The 19,365-nt window shown below is 38.0% G+C and overlaps 1 protein-coding gene across 2 annotated transcripts in view; it reads right to left on the bottom strand.

Annotated features, from left to right (window-relative positions):
- The window catches only part of rasgrf2b (Ras protein-specific guanine nucleotide-releasing factor 2b), a 69,008-nt gene that overhangs the window by 25,607 nt on the left and 24,036 nt on the right, over nt 1-19,365 (bottom strand). For both annotated transcript variants that reach the window (XM_058375418.1, XM_058375417.1), the window contains exons 4-9: nt 12,442-12,531; nt 11,560-11,813; nt 11,078-11,157; nt 9,688-9,881; nt 6,679-6,788; nt 6,394-6,512 (exon numbers count right to left, since the gene is read on the bottom strand). In XM_058375418.1, coding sequence (XP_058231401.1) covers nt 6,394-6,512; nt 6,679-6,788; nt 9,688-9,881; nt 11,078-11,157; nt 11,560-11,813; nt 12,442-12,531 — 847 coding nt within the window. The remainder of the gene's footprint in view (nt 1-6,393; nt 6,513-6,678; nt 6,789-9,687; nt 9,882-11,077; nt 11,158-11,559; nt 11,814-12,441; nt 12,532-19,365) is intronic.

Consider the following 19,365-nt stretch of genomic DNA (forward strand, 5'->3'; position numbering starts at 1 on the left):
CAAATCATTTCACTAGAAAGGTTCTACTTTCATAAACAAGGTAAAAACCCAGGGGCTATGGGGACAACCTAGCTTTTTACATCCATCTTTGTCATTTATGAAGCACTCTGGGTCAAGCAAGCCTTCAACTGGACCATGAGGTTGTGGCTGGTTATTCTGATCATCCAAAGTGATACTCATGTCACATTCTTTTCAGAGATCTATTTGCGCTAAATTATTCAAAATACTTTGTTGCATCTGTTTTATCTTAAGTTAAGCTAGTGAACTATATGACTCTTTGGCCACAACAAATAGTGACATTGGACTATAGAACTGGATTTATCTTGTCATTCAAAGTGCACGTCATCAAACTGTCACATATAGGCTAGATATATACCTGATCCATTCCACTTAGGAGGATATGTAATATCTTGAAATACTGGTAGAAAAATGCAAAAAATGAATGTATGAAGGTTTTAAAGCAGAGACTGGGAAAAATCCTGTCCATCCCCCTGGAATTCACACCAAACACATAGCAGTATGCATAACACAGTAGTGAAAAGAGATGATAGCAGTGCCAGACAATTATGTGGAAACTCCAGACAACCCTTCATGTAGTGACATTTTCCATGATATAGTTCTGAAAACTGCAGGTCTTCTTGAACTGAAATACAGTTTCAATCAGACATAACACTGGCACATTTTAAAATCTAGTTACTCCCCAAAGTGAAAATATTCCTTTCTGTTTACACTGAATGGTACCTGTGACAAATCCCCCTGAGCATACAGCATGTTTCCCACCCTGGCAATTGCAGTTTGTGTCTTTATTTTGATATCTGCCTATTTATACCTTTCTATTGCTTCGTTTATTTGCTTATATGTCAAGTCAAGTTGAGGGGCTTTACTGTCATTTTAATCATATACAAGTCATACAGTACACAGTAAAACAAAACCATTCCATCATTTACATTTCGGCAGATGCCCTTATCCAGAGCAACTTTCATTTCATTTCATACAATTGAGTGTTCAAGGGCCCAGCAGCAGCAGCAGCTTGGTGGACCTGTGTTTCAAACTCACAACCTCCCAACCATCAAGCCAACGCCTTACCAACTGAGCTACCATGTCCCTCAGGACCACAGTGCTACACAAAACAACACAGAACTATATGAAATTACACCAAACTACATAAGATTCCTTAAAGTGCATTAGTGTAAATGTGTGCAAACAGCACAAGACAGTAGAATAATTACTAAAATGGGATAACAGTGCAGGACCAACAGGAACACAGTAATAATAAAGTGCAAAACTTTGGAATAAAATGCAAAAAGATATTTAAATATACTAATAAATGCCATAAACATAAACATAACCTACTGGTTAGCAGCAAAAATGCAGGCGGTAGATAAAGTATTTGGTCTTTGGTGTTAAAGCAGCAATTTATGAAATAGACATGCAAAAATTGCAAAGGGAGTGGAAACGCCTTCAGCTGAGTGGTGTGTGTGTGTGTGTGTGTGTGTGTGTGGGTTGGTGTCTGACATAAACTGTTACACAGTCTGGCCGTGATGGCCCGAGTGCTTTGGTACCTTTTACCAGATGGCAGCAGGGTGAAGTGTGAGTGTGGGTTGTGTGAGGTCATCCATAATGCTGGTGGCTTTGGGGGTGCAGCGTGTAGTGCAAATGTCTGTAATGGAGGGAAAAGAGACCCAGATGATGTTGTCAGCTGTCCTCAATACTTGCTCCAGGGATGATGCAATTTCCAAACCAGGCAGTGATGCAACTGCTGAAGGTACTCTTGAGAGCCCCTCTGTTTAATGTGGTGAGGAATGAGAGTGGGGTATCACAGCCTTCACAGAAAGCACAGACGATGCTGGGCTTTCATACATTTGGAGCTGCTGTTGAGGGACTATGTGAGGTTCTTCACCAAGTGAACACAAAGACATGTGGATTCCACAAAGGAGCTGTTGATGCTCAGCAGAGCATGATCACACCTTGCTCTCCTGAAGTCAACAACCACATTATGTCAACATTCAGTACAAGTTGTTGGCTCTACACCAGGCCATTAGCTGCTGCACATGACTCGTCGTTCTTGCTGATGAGACCCACCACTGTCGCATCATCAGCGAACGTGAAGTGGTTCGAGCTGTGCGTTGCTGCACAGTTGTGGATCAGCAGAGTGAACTGCAGTGCACTGAGTAGAAAGCCCTGGAGGGCCCCAGTGCTCAGTGTGGTGTGTTAAACACGCTGTTCCTGATCCGGGTTGACTGAGGTCTCCCATCCAGGTGCAGAGGGAGGTGTCCAGGCCCAATGGGCTCAGCTTTCCATCAGAAAATCTGAGAATGCTAGTGTTGAATGCTATATGTTTCCAAACCTATGTTTCCCCTGTTCCTGATTTCTGATTTTCTGACTCTTGATAGATTCCCTATTATAGTTTATATTTTATTGTTTACTTTTGATGTCCTAATGCACTAAATGCACTGACTGTTAAAACCAACTGTTAAAACCAACGTCTTTTCATTGATTCAATATATAATTTAAAAAATCTAAAAATAATTGTAATATAAGAATTTTTATGCCCACCTAGAGCTGCTTTTTTGCCAGAGAGCCTAGGCAGGGTTAGAAAGTTAATAAAAACTACATAATTTCTACATAATGTTGCTTTTGTCTGTTTGCCAGAATTGAGCTGCATTGACTTATGATGAGTTTGCCAAGACTGCCAGACAATTATATTCTCTATTTTGAGCCAGAGTATTTAATGCTTACAATATAGTTTGAGACACTACCATGAATTCTCTTTAAGCATTGGTACCTGTAATTTGGGCTGTCTGGTGTTGGAGGATACACAGTATAACCAAAAGGAAAAAGATAAGACGCTCATTATAGCTTTTTCCAGCAGAGACGGCAAAATTTCCAAATCTTTTTGAAAAACAATTTGGCTTTGAATAATTGTATTTCACTAGAAAAACTGCATAAGACTTTAATTGCATCTGAAAATCAATACTCTTAATGACATTTCAATAAAATGGTCATAATCCCTACTGCTTAAAATTCCACATATACACCTTCCAGACTCTCAGCACATATATCTCAATATTTATTTTTACAGATACCACACACAATCATCTTTGCTCACTTGTTCAAACAAGTGAATATATCTTTGGATGATGTAATAAGAGCTAGCCTAAAGCTAACCTTCCCATCTATCCATATGGAGTCAAAATCAGAAGCTTCATGATTTTAATAAGACGATAAGACAAAATGTTCTACTCTTGTGACTGGACTGCAGTTTCAGAGATGATCTCTAAACTAATAGTGGCATACCCCTGTGCATTGTTCAGTTTCTGTTTATTCCTTTTTTCTCTTCCTCCTTAAAATAAACAGCATACTTGTTGTATTGTGTCCCTCTGTTTTGTGTTTTATCATGAAACTTTACAGTGTATGCTTTGTGTTTAAATGAGACCGCAGGTGGGAGGGCACAGGGTAGGCACAGGGTGGGCAGTTGGTTATGTGTTATATTTTGGTTATACCTAAAATATTTTTATTCTGTTATATGCTGCTGTATTTGCTGTATTAGTTGGGGGAAAAAATCCTTTGATCACTATAATCAGAAGGTTCCAACTGTTTAAACAAAGTGAACTGGACCACAGTGCATAACTTCTTTGATGGACCTGTGTTTGGGCAGTGAAGAGGATGAGGCAAGCATCTGTGTCACAGCAAGGCATTTACAGGACATTTTAAATAAAATGAAAAAAGATCCTTGCAATTGGTCCATCTTTTATGCTTGTTTGAATCTGACATGCAGCGGAGTAGTGTGTGTGTGTGTGTGTGCTTTGAATTTTCGGTCTCTGTGTCTTCACAGTGGTTGATGGTAAAATCTAAGCCGGCTGTCAGTTGTTAGAAAAATGGACAGGACAGTAACAAATCAGTGGTGCTTGTATAAGGTCTCTGCTATCTAAAGTGAAGTGAGAAGGAAGAAGAAAGAAAAAACAAGCCACCAATTCTGAAAAAAAATGCTTTCCATGCTCATCACATGCAACCATTAACCAAGCATCTGCTGGGTTCAGTATCTGACTTTTAATCACTACCATGTCTGTGCTGACTGTGATCATGTAAGTATGATTTGTGGGTGGAGATAATCCTAATGGTGATGAACTATGACCACATGTTTGTACGAGAGCCAGTAAGTGCATATTTGGAGATGTGGAGATGCGTGAGTTGGTGTGATTGGTTTTCCTGAAAAGCCTCTTCCATGAGAAGCTTCTGTTATAAATGATCCAACAACATATTTCACAATACCGCATCCACCTTCAAGACGTCCAAGCAATATTCTCTTCTCGGCATACAGCAATCATGGTCAGGCCACTAAATTGTAAAAACAAAATGATAATTTGTTCTGTACCTTTTCTGAAGAAGCCAGTTAGAATCAATGAAGAAAAATTCTTCACGCTACACTTAAAGGAATGAGTAAATAAAAGTGTCTCTGAGACTAAAAATAAGTTTCTACAGTCTTAAGTATAGATTGCTATTGGTACAGAGGTCACAAAAGGTTGTCATCCTTTTTTTTCAAAACATAGAATTTATGATTAATTAAATATCTCCTAGCAAGAAACATCTCAGGAATGACTGATTAAGGCACAACTACTGCATGTGATCCTCCATTCAACTGATCTCAAAAATAATAATTGGATTATAAATATGAATATGTACAGGTTCTGCTTATAAAAAGCTTCCTGTTTTAGTTACTCACATGCTGAACATGTCAAATACAGCAGGGATATTCAACAAAATAATTGTGAAAGCCAGTTACATGAAATTCCTTACTTACAAAGTAACTAACATGACTGAATAATGAGAACAGCCACAGCATCTTTTAACGCATAAACATTAATGATTAGTTTAGGGATATAAATTAGACTGTTTAAAGTGGCTATGTTTTGCTTCATGTTATGCCACAGACCATGAAATAGTACATGACTAATATTTTTACTCTCACAGGAATTTAGTAACAAACATAGCTAGTTCTATTTTTCTAAAAAAGAAGACAAAGAAGTAGAAGAAGAAGAAGAAGAAGAAGAAGAAGAAGAAGTAGAAGAAGAAGAAGAAGAAGAAGAAGAAGAAGAAGAAGAAGAAATTAGTCACGCATGACTCAGATAAAGCATACACTAAAGATGAATGCATGAATGCCATCAATGCACTGAGCAGTGCCATGCAAACTTCCCGTCAACGCATTCCCATGTGTGTGTGTGTGTGTGTCCACGCAGTATTTTTTTCATTTAGGATGACATGATTGGCTCAAAAATGTCAATGAAAAAATAGTACATAAAACTCTGAGAGCACTCTGGCATTCTCTAACTCTCTCTTTCTCTTGAGCTAGTCTTTGGAGCTTTCTTGAGCTAAATAATTGATCAAAATGGTTACGTAAGCCACAAGCCATAACAATGTGACTGATTATAAAATGAACATTATCAGCCAACGAGTCCGTTTCAACCCACAGCAAAACCAATTTTAATTTAAATTTTATGGGTTGTTTTACAGTCAGTTGTTATACTTGGAAATAACCATTAATTTCTGGCTTCTTGTGATTGTCTAACTGCTGTGGTTTGCACCTGGTGTTTTGTTAGCACATACTGCACAGTCATTCCTCACACTCATCTGCAAAACACGACAGGAGACAAGATATTAATCACTATTACCATTACTATTACTGTTATGAACACTTTCTGATCCTGAGCACTCAGGGTGAATGCAAATCCAGTATTAATCCATTTACAAATCATTAAATAGTTAATCTCCAAACCACCTCTTAGTAAATATGTTGAATCGGTAACTAGAGAATCTCTGAAAGTGAAAAGTGAACTATAGTTTATAATATGTGTCTTTTGTGCTTTTTTCTTTTTACTTTAAATAAATATATTCTTTGGATGGGGTTCAGTTGTGAAGCTGAATACAAAACAGATTTATTTGTAAGCATTTACAAATAAATCTAATCTTAAGCTTCTGAACTAATGCATACATTAATGGAATGGCTTAAAAATGTTATCTGCAGATTTCTTTTCAGGTGCTCTTATTAAATTTCAGTTAAATAATATTTTATTGTTGTAGCTGTGAGTCAAAATATGTTTCATTTTTGTCTCGGAAAAATCACTGTTTTTGGCCTTATTTTCAATTGTTGGTCGATTTATGGAGATACATCTGTTGTACTACATGCTTAAGATTTACACCAAGGATTAACTCCAATTCCTCTCAAAGAGCAGTTCAGTGAACGTCGACAACACATTTTACTCCCAGCTTTTATCTAGATTTTTTCAGGCTAACCCCATACTCCTAAGAACCTTTACACATACCAGCCCTGATCTGAGCTGGCCCTAAAGTTCAGGGAAGGTTCACAGCAGGATCTTGATGGTGAACAGAGCTCACCTTGTCTCACAAATGTCTGACTGGTGTCGAGGAGGATGTCACAACCTTCCACAATCATGCGCTCGATAGCCAGGTTCTTGCGGATGTTCTCTGTGTCACTCACCTCATCATGCATCACTCTGAACACACAAAGACAAAGGTTCGGACTTTTTTCTGACTATGACCACTGATAAGCAGATTCACAGACAATTCAAAAAACTCTTCAATAAAAAACATATCACTTCAGTATTCATTCCAGTGAGAGGCTGAAGAAATATCACAGCCATAATGTCTATAAGAAATTACCTGGACAGCTCTTCAAGCTTCGACTTGGCAAACTCCAGACTCTTCCGCTCTACATGCTCGTGCGGGGTATGAGCCAGGAGTTCATGCAGAGTTATAATATAGCGTGGAATCTGGAGAAAAACAGTGTGAAAAGAATAAGAATGGATTTATTTTATTTCTTTTTTGGAATTTTTCTTCATGGATTAACAAGTGTAAGATTCTGAAAGATAATTTCCCCAGTTAACAAAGCCAAACCATATCTTAGAATTAAAGGGATAAATAAATAATAAAAGTAAATAATAAATGAATAATAAAATAAAACAGTATAAAAACACAAAAACAATTCTTAAAATTAAACAGTTAATTGAATAATAAAAACAATTTAAAACTGAAAAAAACCCATAAATACATATCTTTTAAATAAATAAATAAATAAATAAATAAATAAAAAGTATAAGTATAGCACAAACTATATAACCACAACTATATATCTTTTAAAAACATAAATGTATTATTTAAACAAAAAAAAATACCATTATAAATAAAGAAAGAAAGAAAGAAAGAAAGAAAGAAAGAAAGAAAGAAAGAAAGAAAGAAAGAAAGAAAGAAAGGGGTTGGGAGTGCTCAGCTTATAGAGTCGACCAGTACAAAGCATGGAGAAAATACTCACTCACAATACTGTGAGTGAGTGTTTTCAAACTTTTTACAAATAAACACCTCTTCAATCCACATATTAAGTTTAGGAGTGATATGTGTTTCCAATTAATAAGACAGCTAACTAATAGAGATGCCTTATGCAGCAACGTGGAAAGACCAGACCATTTCAGACAGATAGCTGAAAGTGTTCAGATTCAGATCAAGGGTTATGTTGAAGGCATGCTGTAATGATTTGAATATTGTAGACCAGTATTTAAATAGTTTTGGACAAGCCCACAGCATATCCAGGAGATCAGTCGGAGAGTGTTTGCATCAATTGTATGCATCACTAACACTGGAGTATATGTTAGCGAGTTTGGCATTAGTATAACAGATCCTACGTAAAATCTTGAACTGCAACAAGCCCTCATTTTTCTTCAGACATCTTGACCAAACCAAGGACTTCTCCCCAAATCCCCAAGCATTCTTAAGTTTAGCAATAAGAGACAATTTTGGTGTATCGGTATCAGCTCATAGTTACATTGTTTTAAATGATCAAGTCTTACAAAATTGTTTATTAAGGATTCAGTAGGGTGATTGAGGAAATGAGGAAATAATTATGGACAAAATGTCAGATTTGTCTAAGAAATAGGAACTGGGCAGGTTCTTGTTTAAAAAGTTCAGTGAAGGATGAAAACATTGCATCTTCACTGTATCATCAACGGTCTTTCAAACCAGGTTTGAAACACAGTATCTGTAGTGGTTGACGAAGACTGGGTATTGAGTCGAGGGCCTCTACAGAACGGTATATTTTATAAATTAATTTCATATCTTAATTGATTAAGTGAATACCAGGTTTGAACTACTATCTCTGCCACTGGGAGCTGAGAACAAATGTTAGAGCTCAGAGAGAAGCATGCTCATGATTTTCTATAGAAACCCAGCCAGGAGAATCAAAATCAGATTTATTCTTTCAGTGTAAAATTTTTTGAATACTGTATCCTCGGTAGCACTATAAAGAGGAAAACCTCCCTTGTTAATTGGGAGCTGTAGAATTGCCTTCCTGATTTAGTCTGTTCCCCAATAAGAAGGAAGAAATATGTGCATCCAGATCCATTAAAAAAAGGATGATGGTCATCTTAACTAGGCTGATTCATCCTGTGAGAGATAGAGGGAGGCAGGATCACCGCTCCATATCAGACTCATATCTTTTAAGAAAAGGAAATATGTGACAAATGTATACCTAGTGATAAATATCCCGAGATATTTGAACTGTTCTGCCACAAGTGAATGTGGGAGGTTTTCAACCAGGGAATTCACTGGAACAGCTCACTCATGAAAGTTAGACTTTGTACACTGAGATTTTTTTGTGAGTAATACCCTCAAAGTCCTCATCCTCCTAAAGTCAGATCACTAAAGACTCAATTGTAATGGCAAAGATTAAGGGCAAGAGGGGGAAACCTTGGCTAGTAAATGAGAAAGGGGGTGATACTACTTGATCAACATAGTAATTTGATCCAGGAAATGAACTCATCCAGAAGCCACATTTTTCCATTACAAGGAAAACGTATCTCCACTTTACTCTGTTAAAAGCCTTCTCAGCATCAAGAGATACAGTAACGCAACCTCTGGTACATCTGAGCTGAGTGTATTAAGAAAATGATTTAGGGGAGCACTTGCAAGAGAAGCAGTGATAAAATCTTTTAATTTTGAAGCTGACATTCAATAGAGGGATAGAGGGATTTTAGATACAGTAAATATATGAAAAAATATGTTGTTGATGTTATTTGGATCATAGATGATTTTTCCTTTTGGTTTATTCCAAGAATCAACAAAGACTCTATATTGGTTGGCATATAGTTTGCCTGCTTTATCCTCCATTTCAAAGGTGCACTGACTAGATTGAGGCAAGTGTAGTTCAGCATTTTTTGTAGTTAAAAGGCCAAGTTCTGCTTGTAGATCAAGTCCTTATTTAGAGCCATCACATACTGACAGGCCAGATTGGAGAGGTCCTGCAGCACTGCATCTGATCTAATCTTTTCTGCCTTTTTGTTCTGGAAAAATCAGAAATGATCTGAAACGGCAGATAGACTTTGCAAAGAATCCCCGGTTTATGTTGGACGTGTCACCAACTGATTAAAAAAGTGCAATTTGTGAATTTAGAAACTGTTTAAATGAATGGAGAAAGTAAGGAAGAAAATCAGCCATGTTTAGGAGAAAGTGAGATTAAAGTGGTCTGAAATACAGCTTGTTTTTTACTTTAACATGTTTTTAAGCAAATACATTAAAAAAAGGTAATAAAATGGCTTGTTATCCTACATGAAAAATAGTAATAGTAAAAATGCTGTTCTTTAGATGCTGTGTAAAGGGATTGTACAGGAGTGTTGGTCATACCTGAAACATGGGGTATGTAAGGAAGGTTTCTAGCATCCGTCCCTCACACGCAGCATTGGACTCGTATTGTTTCAACAGCTTGTCAAAATCCCTGTTCTGCTTACAGTTCGCTAAAACCTGCAAGCTGTACTGGTGGTTCCGCACAAACTCCTGGTAGATGTTCAGCATAGGCAGCAAAATGTCGAAGAGATCAGCTATAGGGAGGAATAACAGCGTCAGGCACTTTAACACTGAGACAGCTTTACCTGATTTTACACACCAAAACTACACCAATCCAAAAGACAAAGAAAAATCAATAGGAAAAAAAGTTCAAACAGAACCCAAAGCAAGAAATATTCACATAATCCAAATGTTTTCCAGAGCTGATTTGATGTTTATTACATTCTAGCAGTGTTACATTTAGAGGTTGACATTTAGTGTGTTTGGAAGCCAAACACACTGTTCAGTTAACAGGGGAAGTCACCAGAACATTTCCATCCATCCATTTTCTATACTCGCTTTAATTCTAATTAGGGTCACAGGGATCTGCTGGAGCCCATCCCAGCACACATTGGATGAAAGGCAGGGGTACATCCTGGACAGGTCACCAGTCCATCACAGGGCCACACATATAGACAGACAATTTAGAATTACTAATCAACCTATGGTTGTTTATGAACTGTTGGAGGAAACCAGATGCACCTGGAGTAAACCCATGCAGGCATGGGGAGAACATGCAAACTCCACACAGAAAGGTCCCTGCCTGTTCGAACCCGGGATTTGAACCCAGGACCTTCTTGCTGAGAGGCACCAGTTCTAACCACTAAGCCACTGTGCTAGTTTAAAAGTTTGTCTTTTCCAAAAAAAAAAATATTTACACAATATCCCCAAATTAACTACAGTGTTAACTTAAAAATGCTGCAGAAATGTTGTTTCCAGAGCTCTGACAAAACTACTCCTAGAACCGCAGTGTTCAAAAAACATTTTGCTAACCTTAAATTGCCTTCAAACTTACAAAAGGATTTTTTTTGCTAAATCCACCTAACTGATGTAACTGTAAAAGAACTGGCCCCCAATCTGAAAGCCAAGGTCATAAAACAAGCCAGTGTTTTACTGGCAGGTTTGGAGAATGCTTATCTTGGCCTTCAGAGCTGGAATGATGAGACAAGGTTTTGTGAGGATTTCATTGTTGTGAGAGTGTGTGTGTCTGCAGACGGTGAGATAGCAGGAAGTCAGACGTCACTGACTGTGTTTAACTAAGGCTCTGTGCATCAATAGAGGCGGCTCGTCCTTGATGTTTGAACTGACAGCTCACTGTGCGTCTTTTGCTGAGGATGACGGTAAAATGTAGGATGACGGTAAAATGCAGCAATCAGGCTCTGAATAGGGAAGCTGAATGGAGATTGCTTACCTAAAACCAGTGTGGGCCAGTTTGCTATCCTTGCTTTCAAGCCTTGGTGGAATATCTCATGCAAAAACATGATTGTTTCACTAAAGAGAAAAAGAGGAAATAGGGTAAAAAAATGTAACAATGGATGATGTGCTAAATCATTGTACTCCTGTTTTATAAAGTAAACTTCTTATACTCAAGCTCAAAAAACCCATCTATACACACAAACGCCCCACACTGTACACACACCCAAACACACATATACATGCATACACCCACACCCAACCACACAAGCACACACCAATACCCACACGCTGTATATACACCCAAACACACACACATATACATACACCCACACCCATCCACACACACACCCACACCCATCCACACAAGTACACAACTATATCCCTACACTGTATATACACCCAAACACACCCACACTTACATACATCCACACCCATCCACACACACACACCAACACAGCAACACACACACACACACACCTGTTGAGGAAGATGCTGCTGACGTCATCATGGCTAATGGGAGGTTTTTTAGAGCTAGCAGCCATGCGGAGCGGCCGGAGGAAGCAGTTTACCAGGATGGACAGCTGGTGAACGTACTCGGTCTCAGCCTCCACCATGTTAAAGACAATCTGATTTCTCTTCCTCATGCTCTCGGCATGAGGAGAGCAGATGTAGTCCTGAACTATGATCTTCCACTTCCTCCGACACAGCCAGCCTCGCATGAAACTCTGGACCTAGAGGAGAGGTATTATGGGTCAGTTGCCAAGTAAATAAACTCTTACTCAAACAACTAAAATCATTATGATCATCATATTAGATACTATTTCAAGCTCTGGAGAAAGCAGAATGGGAAACAACCAGCAGAGTAATATAAGACACCAGACTGGTAGTTGGTCGAGTGAAAGGTTTTTTCCCCCAAATGTCTTAGTTTTGTTCTTGGCCAATTAGCCAAGCTCACAGATGTCCACAGCAGCTAGTGTTGCTGTGATTGACAGAGGAGAGACACTATACCATCCTTTACACCTAGAGATTATTTTGCTCTCTTGTACCCAAAGCTACAGACTGTCTGTCTTTTCTGTTGCACCACTCCGAAACCTGGCCTCCTAAAGTTACACCTTAACAAAGCGCTGCCCTCTGTAATACTGAAATAATGTTTTCCAAATTAATTGGTACTCAAAACAGGCTAAAAATGGTCAGAGTCCTTGGTTTCATAATTCATTGCTGGCAACAGTTCTAATCTTTTTAGCCAGTTTTGGATTAGATGACAGCATTGCATTTTTAATTTATAAAAGGTGATGTTTTGGTTTAGCATTTTCCTATAATTTTGATTTTTGCATAGATAAAACTAACAGAGCCTGCTACCTTTTTAATCTTCTTGATGTCCGGATCGTCTTCCTCTTGGTTCACTTGGTAAGGACGCATCCTCTCCTTGGTTTTGTTCAAGGCTACAATCTTGAAGAAAAATCAGACATGTATGACGATAAATGCCACTATCTTACACAATTTTTAAAAAATACAGCCTAAATTGTAAAACACATAGCCTAATCTCTATGCATGGCATCTATATCATGAGCAATTTCTTATTCATTTATGCACTCATTCATGTTCATTTGTTGCAGATCCAAAGCCTATCCCAGGAAAACTAAATGTGATGTAGGAATGCACAGGATGGGGTGTTGATCACAGGGCACCAGGCCACCACTATTTCATACCTGGGGCAATTTTGCACCTCTTGACATGTTTTTTGGTGGACTGGGGAAACCAAAAAGCCCTGAGGAAACCCAGGTAGAGACATGGAAAGAACATGTAAAACTCCACATAACCAGTAATCTGAGCTAAGAACTGAACTGAGAAAGCTAAAACTGTGAGGCATGTATGAAATACCAATGCCTGTTTGAAAACCTCAGGTGCCTCTCTTAGGTTTCACAATCCTGTGCAGCTAATGTCCTGACATTATAGTCACAATGAAAAATTCTCACATCTTGAACAAATCGTACCATGGGAATAAGAGCAGTTTTAAGAGGACCAACAGAATACCAATTCATGGGTTTAGATGCTCATGGTTCAGTCCAGCTTTTCACATGGGATTTGTTCTTGCTCTTACTAAAATAAAGACATTCACCAATTTTGAACAAGTTCTAAGATGACATTTTCCCCTTAGAGGTGGCAATGCTACCTGCTGCTCCACTGTGCCATCCCTGAGCAATTACTACAAACAAGAAAGTCTACCAGTGTCTGAGAAGGAAAGCAGTTTCCTTGAGACTCACAATAAAGAAAGCTTTTGAATTAAAATACTGTATTATGCAGATGTTAGGGGTATAACATCTGCTATATTTACAATATATGATATGATATGATATGATATGATATGATATGAGGATCATCTAACATCATCGTTTACAACTGAGACTCTAAGCAGCATTTAACAAAACAAAAGCTGTGCATTAGATGTACAGCAAAATATAAGTGATTAAACTCTCTGGCTTTCAATAATGTGTAAGGTTGCCAGGTCTCAGCAAAATGTCCGCACAAAACAACTAGAAATACTCCTAAAAATGTGCGAATTCAACCCTGGCAGCTCTGCTGGTGTAATTCTCAAGGGGATGTGTCTGAAGTCACACACTTTCTGTAGCTCCATCCTGCATTTTCCCCTATACCAGTGATCTTATAATATCTGTAGCTATAAGCTTTGTCATCATTTCTTTAACATGGATTGAATAAGGCCAGTAATGTCTTACAGCAGCAACAGAGAGAGTGTTTCTGTGTTTTTGTCTACATTATGTTGCTCTACATCCATCAGTATTAGTGCCAACTAGCACACTAGTATGCTAGCGTTTTGGCTCATTAAACCCCTGTGCTTAGGAGAAGCGTGTTTTTTAGCGTCTCACCCTCCACCCCACCTCTCCTGTTTTGAGATAAATAGGAAATTTTACAGAAGGAATATGGATTTAAGGTATTTTTTTAATGACAAATAGCCTGTATTACTCTGCACTCTATTTAAGGTATTGTTCCACATGCAGCTGCATTGAATCAAGAGCCTCATATTTAATCTGCATTTTTACACTCCTTGTGCTTATATAGTGTAAAATTAAACAGCCATTTTATACTAACAATTCAGAGCTTATTACGTTTTTATGCTGTGAGTTTTATCAAACTTTCCAACACTGGAGCAATATAATGAAAACTAATTTCATTATTTAGGCTTTTCATAATGTTTAAGCACATCATCAGATCCACTTCATTAGTAACACATAAAGACAAATGAAAAGGACAAATTCTATTGATTCAGCTCGTTAAATTAATTAGCCATGTTCGACCATAGAATTTAAGAAATAAATATAAAATGAGATAAAAGAATAACATATGTTGCATGTGGTCACTTTCTCAAAAACAGCCCTTATATGTTACAGATCATTTCAAGAAAATTACTGTCACCGATAATTATCCAAGCTACAGATTCACAGGTTAGCTAGAATACTGGATTATTTCTTCAATCATAGTTGAAGAATCTGCATTGAAAAAAATGCAGCCAATGGTGACTAATCAATTTTTTTTTTTTCTGATAATGATCTGTGGTATATAATTACATAAAACATATACAGTTAATTCACTCAGGAATATGGGTCACTAAGAGGATGTGTGGATCCTCTCACAGCAGATAACCATCTCACTTCCTCTCCATGGACAATCTCCATTCTTCACTCAGCAGCTTGCATCAAACGCCACCTCACTGTGCCTTTACCACCTCTTTAATCTGTATGCAAATTATGGGTTAAATGCCCTTTGGGTCATTATCAATGAGTGTGTTTCATGGATATTGGACAACCACACTTAGAGATAATGACTTGCCGCTGAAGCAGTAGGTAAACAGAAGGTAGTCATCTGGATGAAGAACAGCAGATGAGTGTATGGGAACTAAAACAAGCTTAAAGAAAAATGTGTTAAATGACGGTTAGAACCAGAAAGTGACAAATGATCATTTCTATATATAGATTTATAGTCTAATCTCTAACTTTGACAGATTTCTTGTCTTGAATACAGTTCAGTTTATGAATACCAATCATTTGCTTGAATGGGAAACACATTAATGGCATTTGGCAGACATCCTTATCCAGAACGACGTACAGAAGTGCTTTAAAGTCTCTATTAATAAGTACATCCTCTTCCTGCCTTACTTATTCATGGTACATGTACAGAGTATAGTCAGTTTAAAAACCCTGTTGTGGAGGGAAAAAACATGAACAAAAAGACATGGATACATGGATATTTTAAGGAAGTTAAGTACTTCATGAAGAGTTATGACTTTAGTCATTGTTTGAAGACACACAGTGACTCAGCTGCTTGGACATCTAGGGGAAGTTCATTTTACCACCAAAGGGCCAGAGCACAGAAGAATCTTGATGCATGCTTTCTTTGTTACCCAAGACATGATGAGTCCAACTGAGCAGTGCTAGAGGATCGGAGAGTGTGTGGTGCATTGCGGGTTGTGATAAGTGCTTTAAGGTAGTCTTATCTGGAGTTAGGTCAGTGAGTTTGAGTAGCTCTGAGAGGGAACAGGTAATAAACAAAACTTTCTAACAAATGTATGCTTCTGACTATGACAGACGCTTGCATAACACCTTCAGTGTACCTTACTAAACTCTGCTCACAATTCATACCTCAAAACTACTCTTAATTAGTACTTCATCACCATAAACCAACAGACACTTTAACTAGTCACAAGACTAGAGTACATAGTGCATAAAGATCAGAATCATACGTTACTTTACAGTACTTTACCTGTTAAAAAAAAAGATCATTCCATCAAAGCACTGTAGATCAGCTGTGCTACATACATATCTTTCAGTAGATAAAGATAAAGAAATTAGAATATTGTTAGAAATGTAAATTTTGATATTAATATTTTTACATGAGTGAAAATGTACAAGGTCCTTGAAATGCTACAGATTTTAATAAACTACAAAAAGATTACATTTTACAGTGAAACTACAATATACTGTAATACTGACAATTGGATCATATTCCTCCGGGAAAAATTCTCCAGCACAGCCTGCAGCACTTGGAAAGGCCCAGCAGTGCACTGCAGTATGACTCGAAACACTCCAACAGTTAATGTGATGCATTATGCATTAAGCATTATGTTGCTTTTAGTGAACTGAGCCCACAGTATGTACACTGCAGTGAACAAGTGTTGTTTACCATGATGCAGAATAAAACTGTAATTGCTCTATACGCTGTGAACTGGTATATGCATATTAAAGATCACTTTCAAGGTATCTCTGCCACAAACCACAAACAGTAGGTGGAGTCTGATGAACTTTGATAAAAGGTGTCATCAATCAGCCAGAGCTTTAAAAGCAATTTCCACCTTTCACTCCTCACAGCCAGAGGGTGAATCTATTCAGCATGATTAAAGGAATACCCCAGCAATCTTCAACCTAATCTATATCTAATACTTCGGCCCGGTTTTACTGCTCCGAGAAAAGAATGGAACCTGTTTGCATGTAACTCACTTGTAATGAAAATTTAAGGGCACATGTATTAATGTAGACTGATTTCATGATCTTTGTTGGAAATACTTTTTTGGAAGGAAAATATTTTGGTTTTGCATATGAAAACCCAGTGTTAAGAACTTGAATAAAATTATATAAAATCTGCTTTGGTTAGTTATGTAATATTTTAAATCTGATTAAAACCTTTAGTGAGAGAGTGTAAAAGTTATTCTATTTTGACTTATAAAAAAATTATATTTTAATTGACAGTAATTGTCTTTATACTTTATATATAAACTATCTTTAGACATTATAGGTCAGTTTAAAGTAAACAGGTGTAGCATGGGGATACAGTTGAGCCCTAGCTAACAGAGAGGAAATGTATTGAACCATCAAGTAATGAATGAAAATTCTCGCCTGTGTTTTACTACTGCCAGCTTACTTATGTGTGTTACTTTGTGCCTTCAGTAACTGCTGTGAGCCTGAGAGAGAGAGAGAGAGAGAGAGAGAGAGAGCGAGAGAAAGAGAGAGAGAGAGAGAGAGAGAGAGAGAGAGAGAGAGACTGGCATAGCTGGGGAAGCTTGCATAGCACACACACAGACGCACAAGAGCATGATTTTAACCTTGTACGAGGCAAAAGCTGTGAGCTAGTGATGACCCCTTTTGGTTTGCATTTCTGATATTTGTTTTTGAAAGTGTGATGTGTATTGGAATATAAATATAAATGAGCCTGGATTCCCTGCAGCAGTAACAAACCTGCCCAGGCTTTGCCCCTGTTCTGGTGGGAGAGAGCATGGAGAGACACTGGAGAGGTAGGAACAGAGGGGAGGAACAGTAGGGTCAGCACTGGGTCCAAGGTGGTCAGGTCCAGGTTCCTTCTGGGAGTCAAGCAATGAGCTGCTCAAGAATCACCAGGATAATTACCTGTTTTACGTCCCATTCCTCACCCTCCAACAACAGGAATCCTTTATCTGCTGTGTGTAAGTGGTCAACTATGGTGAATTTCAGTGACTGGAAGTGTTGGTTGTGTTCCTCTGGTGTCTGGCTAACACACTGCAGAACCTCCCTCTTGATGCTCAGATACTCCAGCTGTGTCCTTGTTAGCAGCTGCTGGGTACCAAGCTGGGCTTCCCTAATAGCAAGGGGAGGAGACTGAGAGACTTTTCATCCTCAGGCAGCACATCTGAAAAGCTCAATGATGGCCTCAGACCCATCAGTGGAGACCAGCTTGGTGTGGTATGGAGATGTGATGGGTTGCAGCAGCTTTTGGAGTACCTGCCTGTTCCTATGAAAGGTCTTCTAAGCACAACTGCTGCCCTTTGTACAGGTCAAGAAGAATTTGGTGTTGTGTGTAGTGGTGGCTGGCAAGGGAATTTAGGCTGTCACATAGTGAGGATGCTTTCACTGCAGCATCTGAGACCTCTTTGATTGTGGGTTTTGTTACAGCTGTCCACCCCAGGGTGTGTTGGAGCAAAGGAAGACTCAGGAGGCAGGTGGATTTTTTGAACAGAAATTTGCCCAAAAATGTGTTGCATATTTTGTTTATGGTAATTCTGGACTATCCCTTTAATGCCACACAAGGACATAGCTAGGAAATGCTCTCCTTATTGCAGTAGCAGCACTAGAATTTATGTTCATATCCAGGTTCATATCTGTAGTTAGGGAATTTAGAAACGCAGGCGGCTCATTTCTAAAATACACCACCTGCACAGTTGCAATAATAATTTAATAATAACCTTGAAATTGTACACAGAGTAATAATTCTATTGCAAATGCCACAGTTTTTTTTTTTTACTAACCACCCTAAAATGAAGTAGTGTATTTCACATCACATGTATCATATTGAGTTATGTACTGCCATTTGCTTAGCAATGAGTAAGAATAAACTGCTTGTCCTATACAAATAATGACACTTGATTTCTATTCCCATGGTGACTAAACTAATCTTCTGGGAAGGCTAATTCCCTGGTAAAACATAATGGGACTTGAAAAGTTGAATAGCCAAGGCAATTTTCCATATTGCAACGTGCTGCATCTCAGCAAGACAGCAGATTTCCAGCAGAGGAAAAAATGATTTACACTCTTCTAAGCTAATATCACACAACCTGTTGATTTTCTAGTTCCTAAAGCCACAATCCAACTAGGCATAATGAATATGTAAATAAGAAAAAGTCAAATAGAAGGCTTCCATTAAATATATGTTGAATGCCATATTTCTGCAAATGAAAGGATAAGAGAGAATGATTGGACCTTTTATAGCGCTGCATAATCTGCTTAAGGTATATATAGAGAGCTTTATTGTGATTGTGGTATATTGTGCACCAGCTACAAGCTTTTTTCACATTTTGATACTAATGTAGTAGTTATAATATTCATTCTACTTACACTTACATTCAGGACTTACATACAGTATATGGCAGATGACCAATATAAACAGATTTAAATAATAAAAAAAGCTTTCAGTGAGGAGATAGGTAGAGCCATAACCTTTAGTTTTCCAACATGGCAGACATCTTTCCATTTTCTTTGTTTCTTGACTATCTGCAGTCAAGAGAAGCTGGTGAGAGCGGGACTGTTTATAGCTGCTGTAATGTAAGTAATCTTGTTTCGAACTTCCTACTATATTATAAATGAACACAAAGAACAGCATGTCCTTCTTTAATAAATAAAATATTGTCAGTGTTGGCAATTTGCTATGGTATAAGAGAAATAAAACACTTCAGGATGTGTGTTATTGGAAATCTCTGGAGTGTAACAGTATAACTCTGCCTTGTGTCAGGTCATATCACACACT

This window comes from Hemibagrus wyckioides, linkage group LG22 (genome assembly GCF_019097595.1).
Source record: "Hemibagrus wyckioides isolate EC202008001 linkage group LG22, SWU_Hwy_1.0, whole genome shotgun sequence".
Taxonomy (NCBI): Eukaryota; Metazoa; Chordata; class Actinopteri; order Siluriformes; family Bagridae; genus Hemibagrus; species Hemibagrus wyckioides.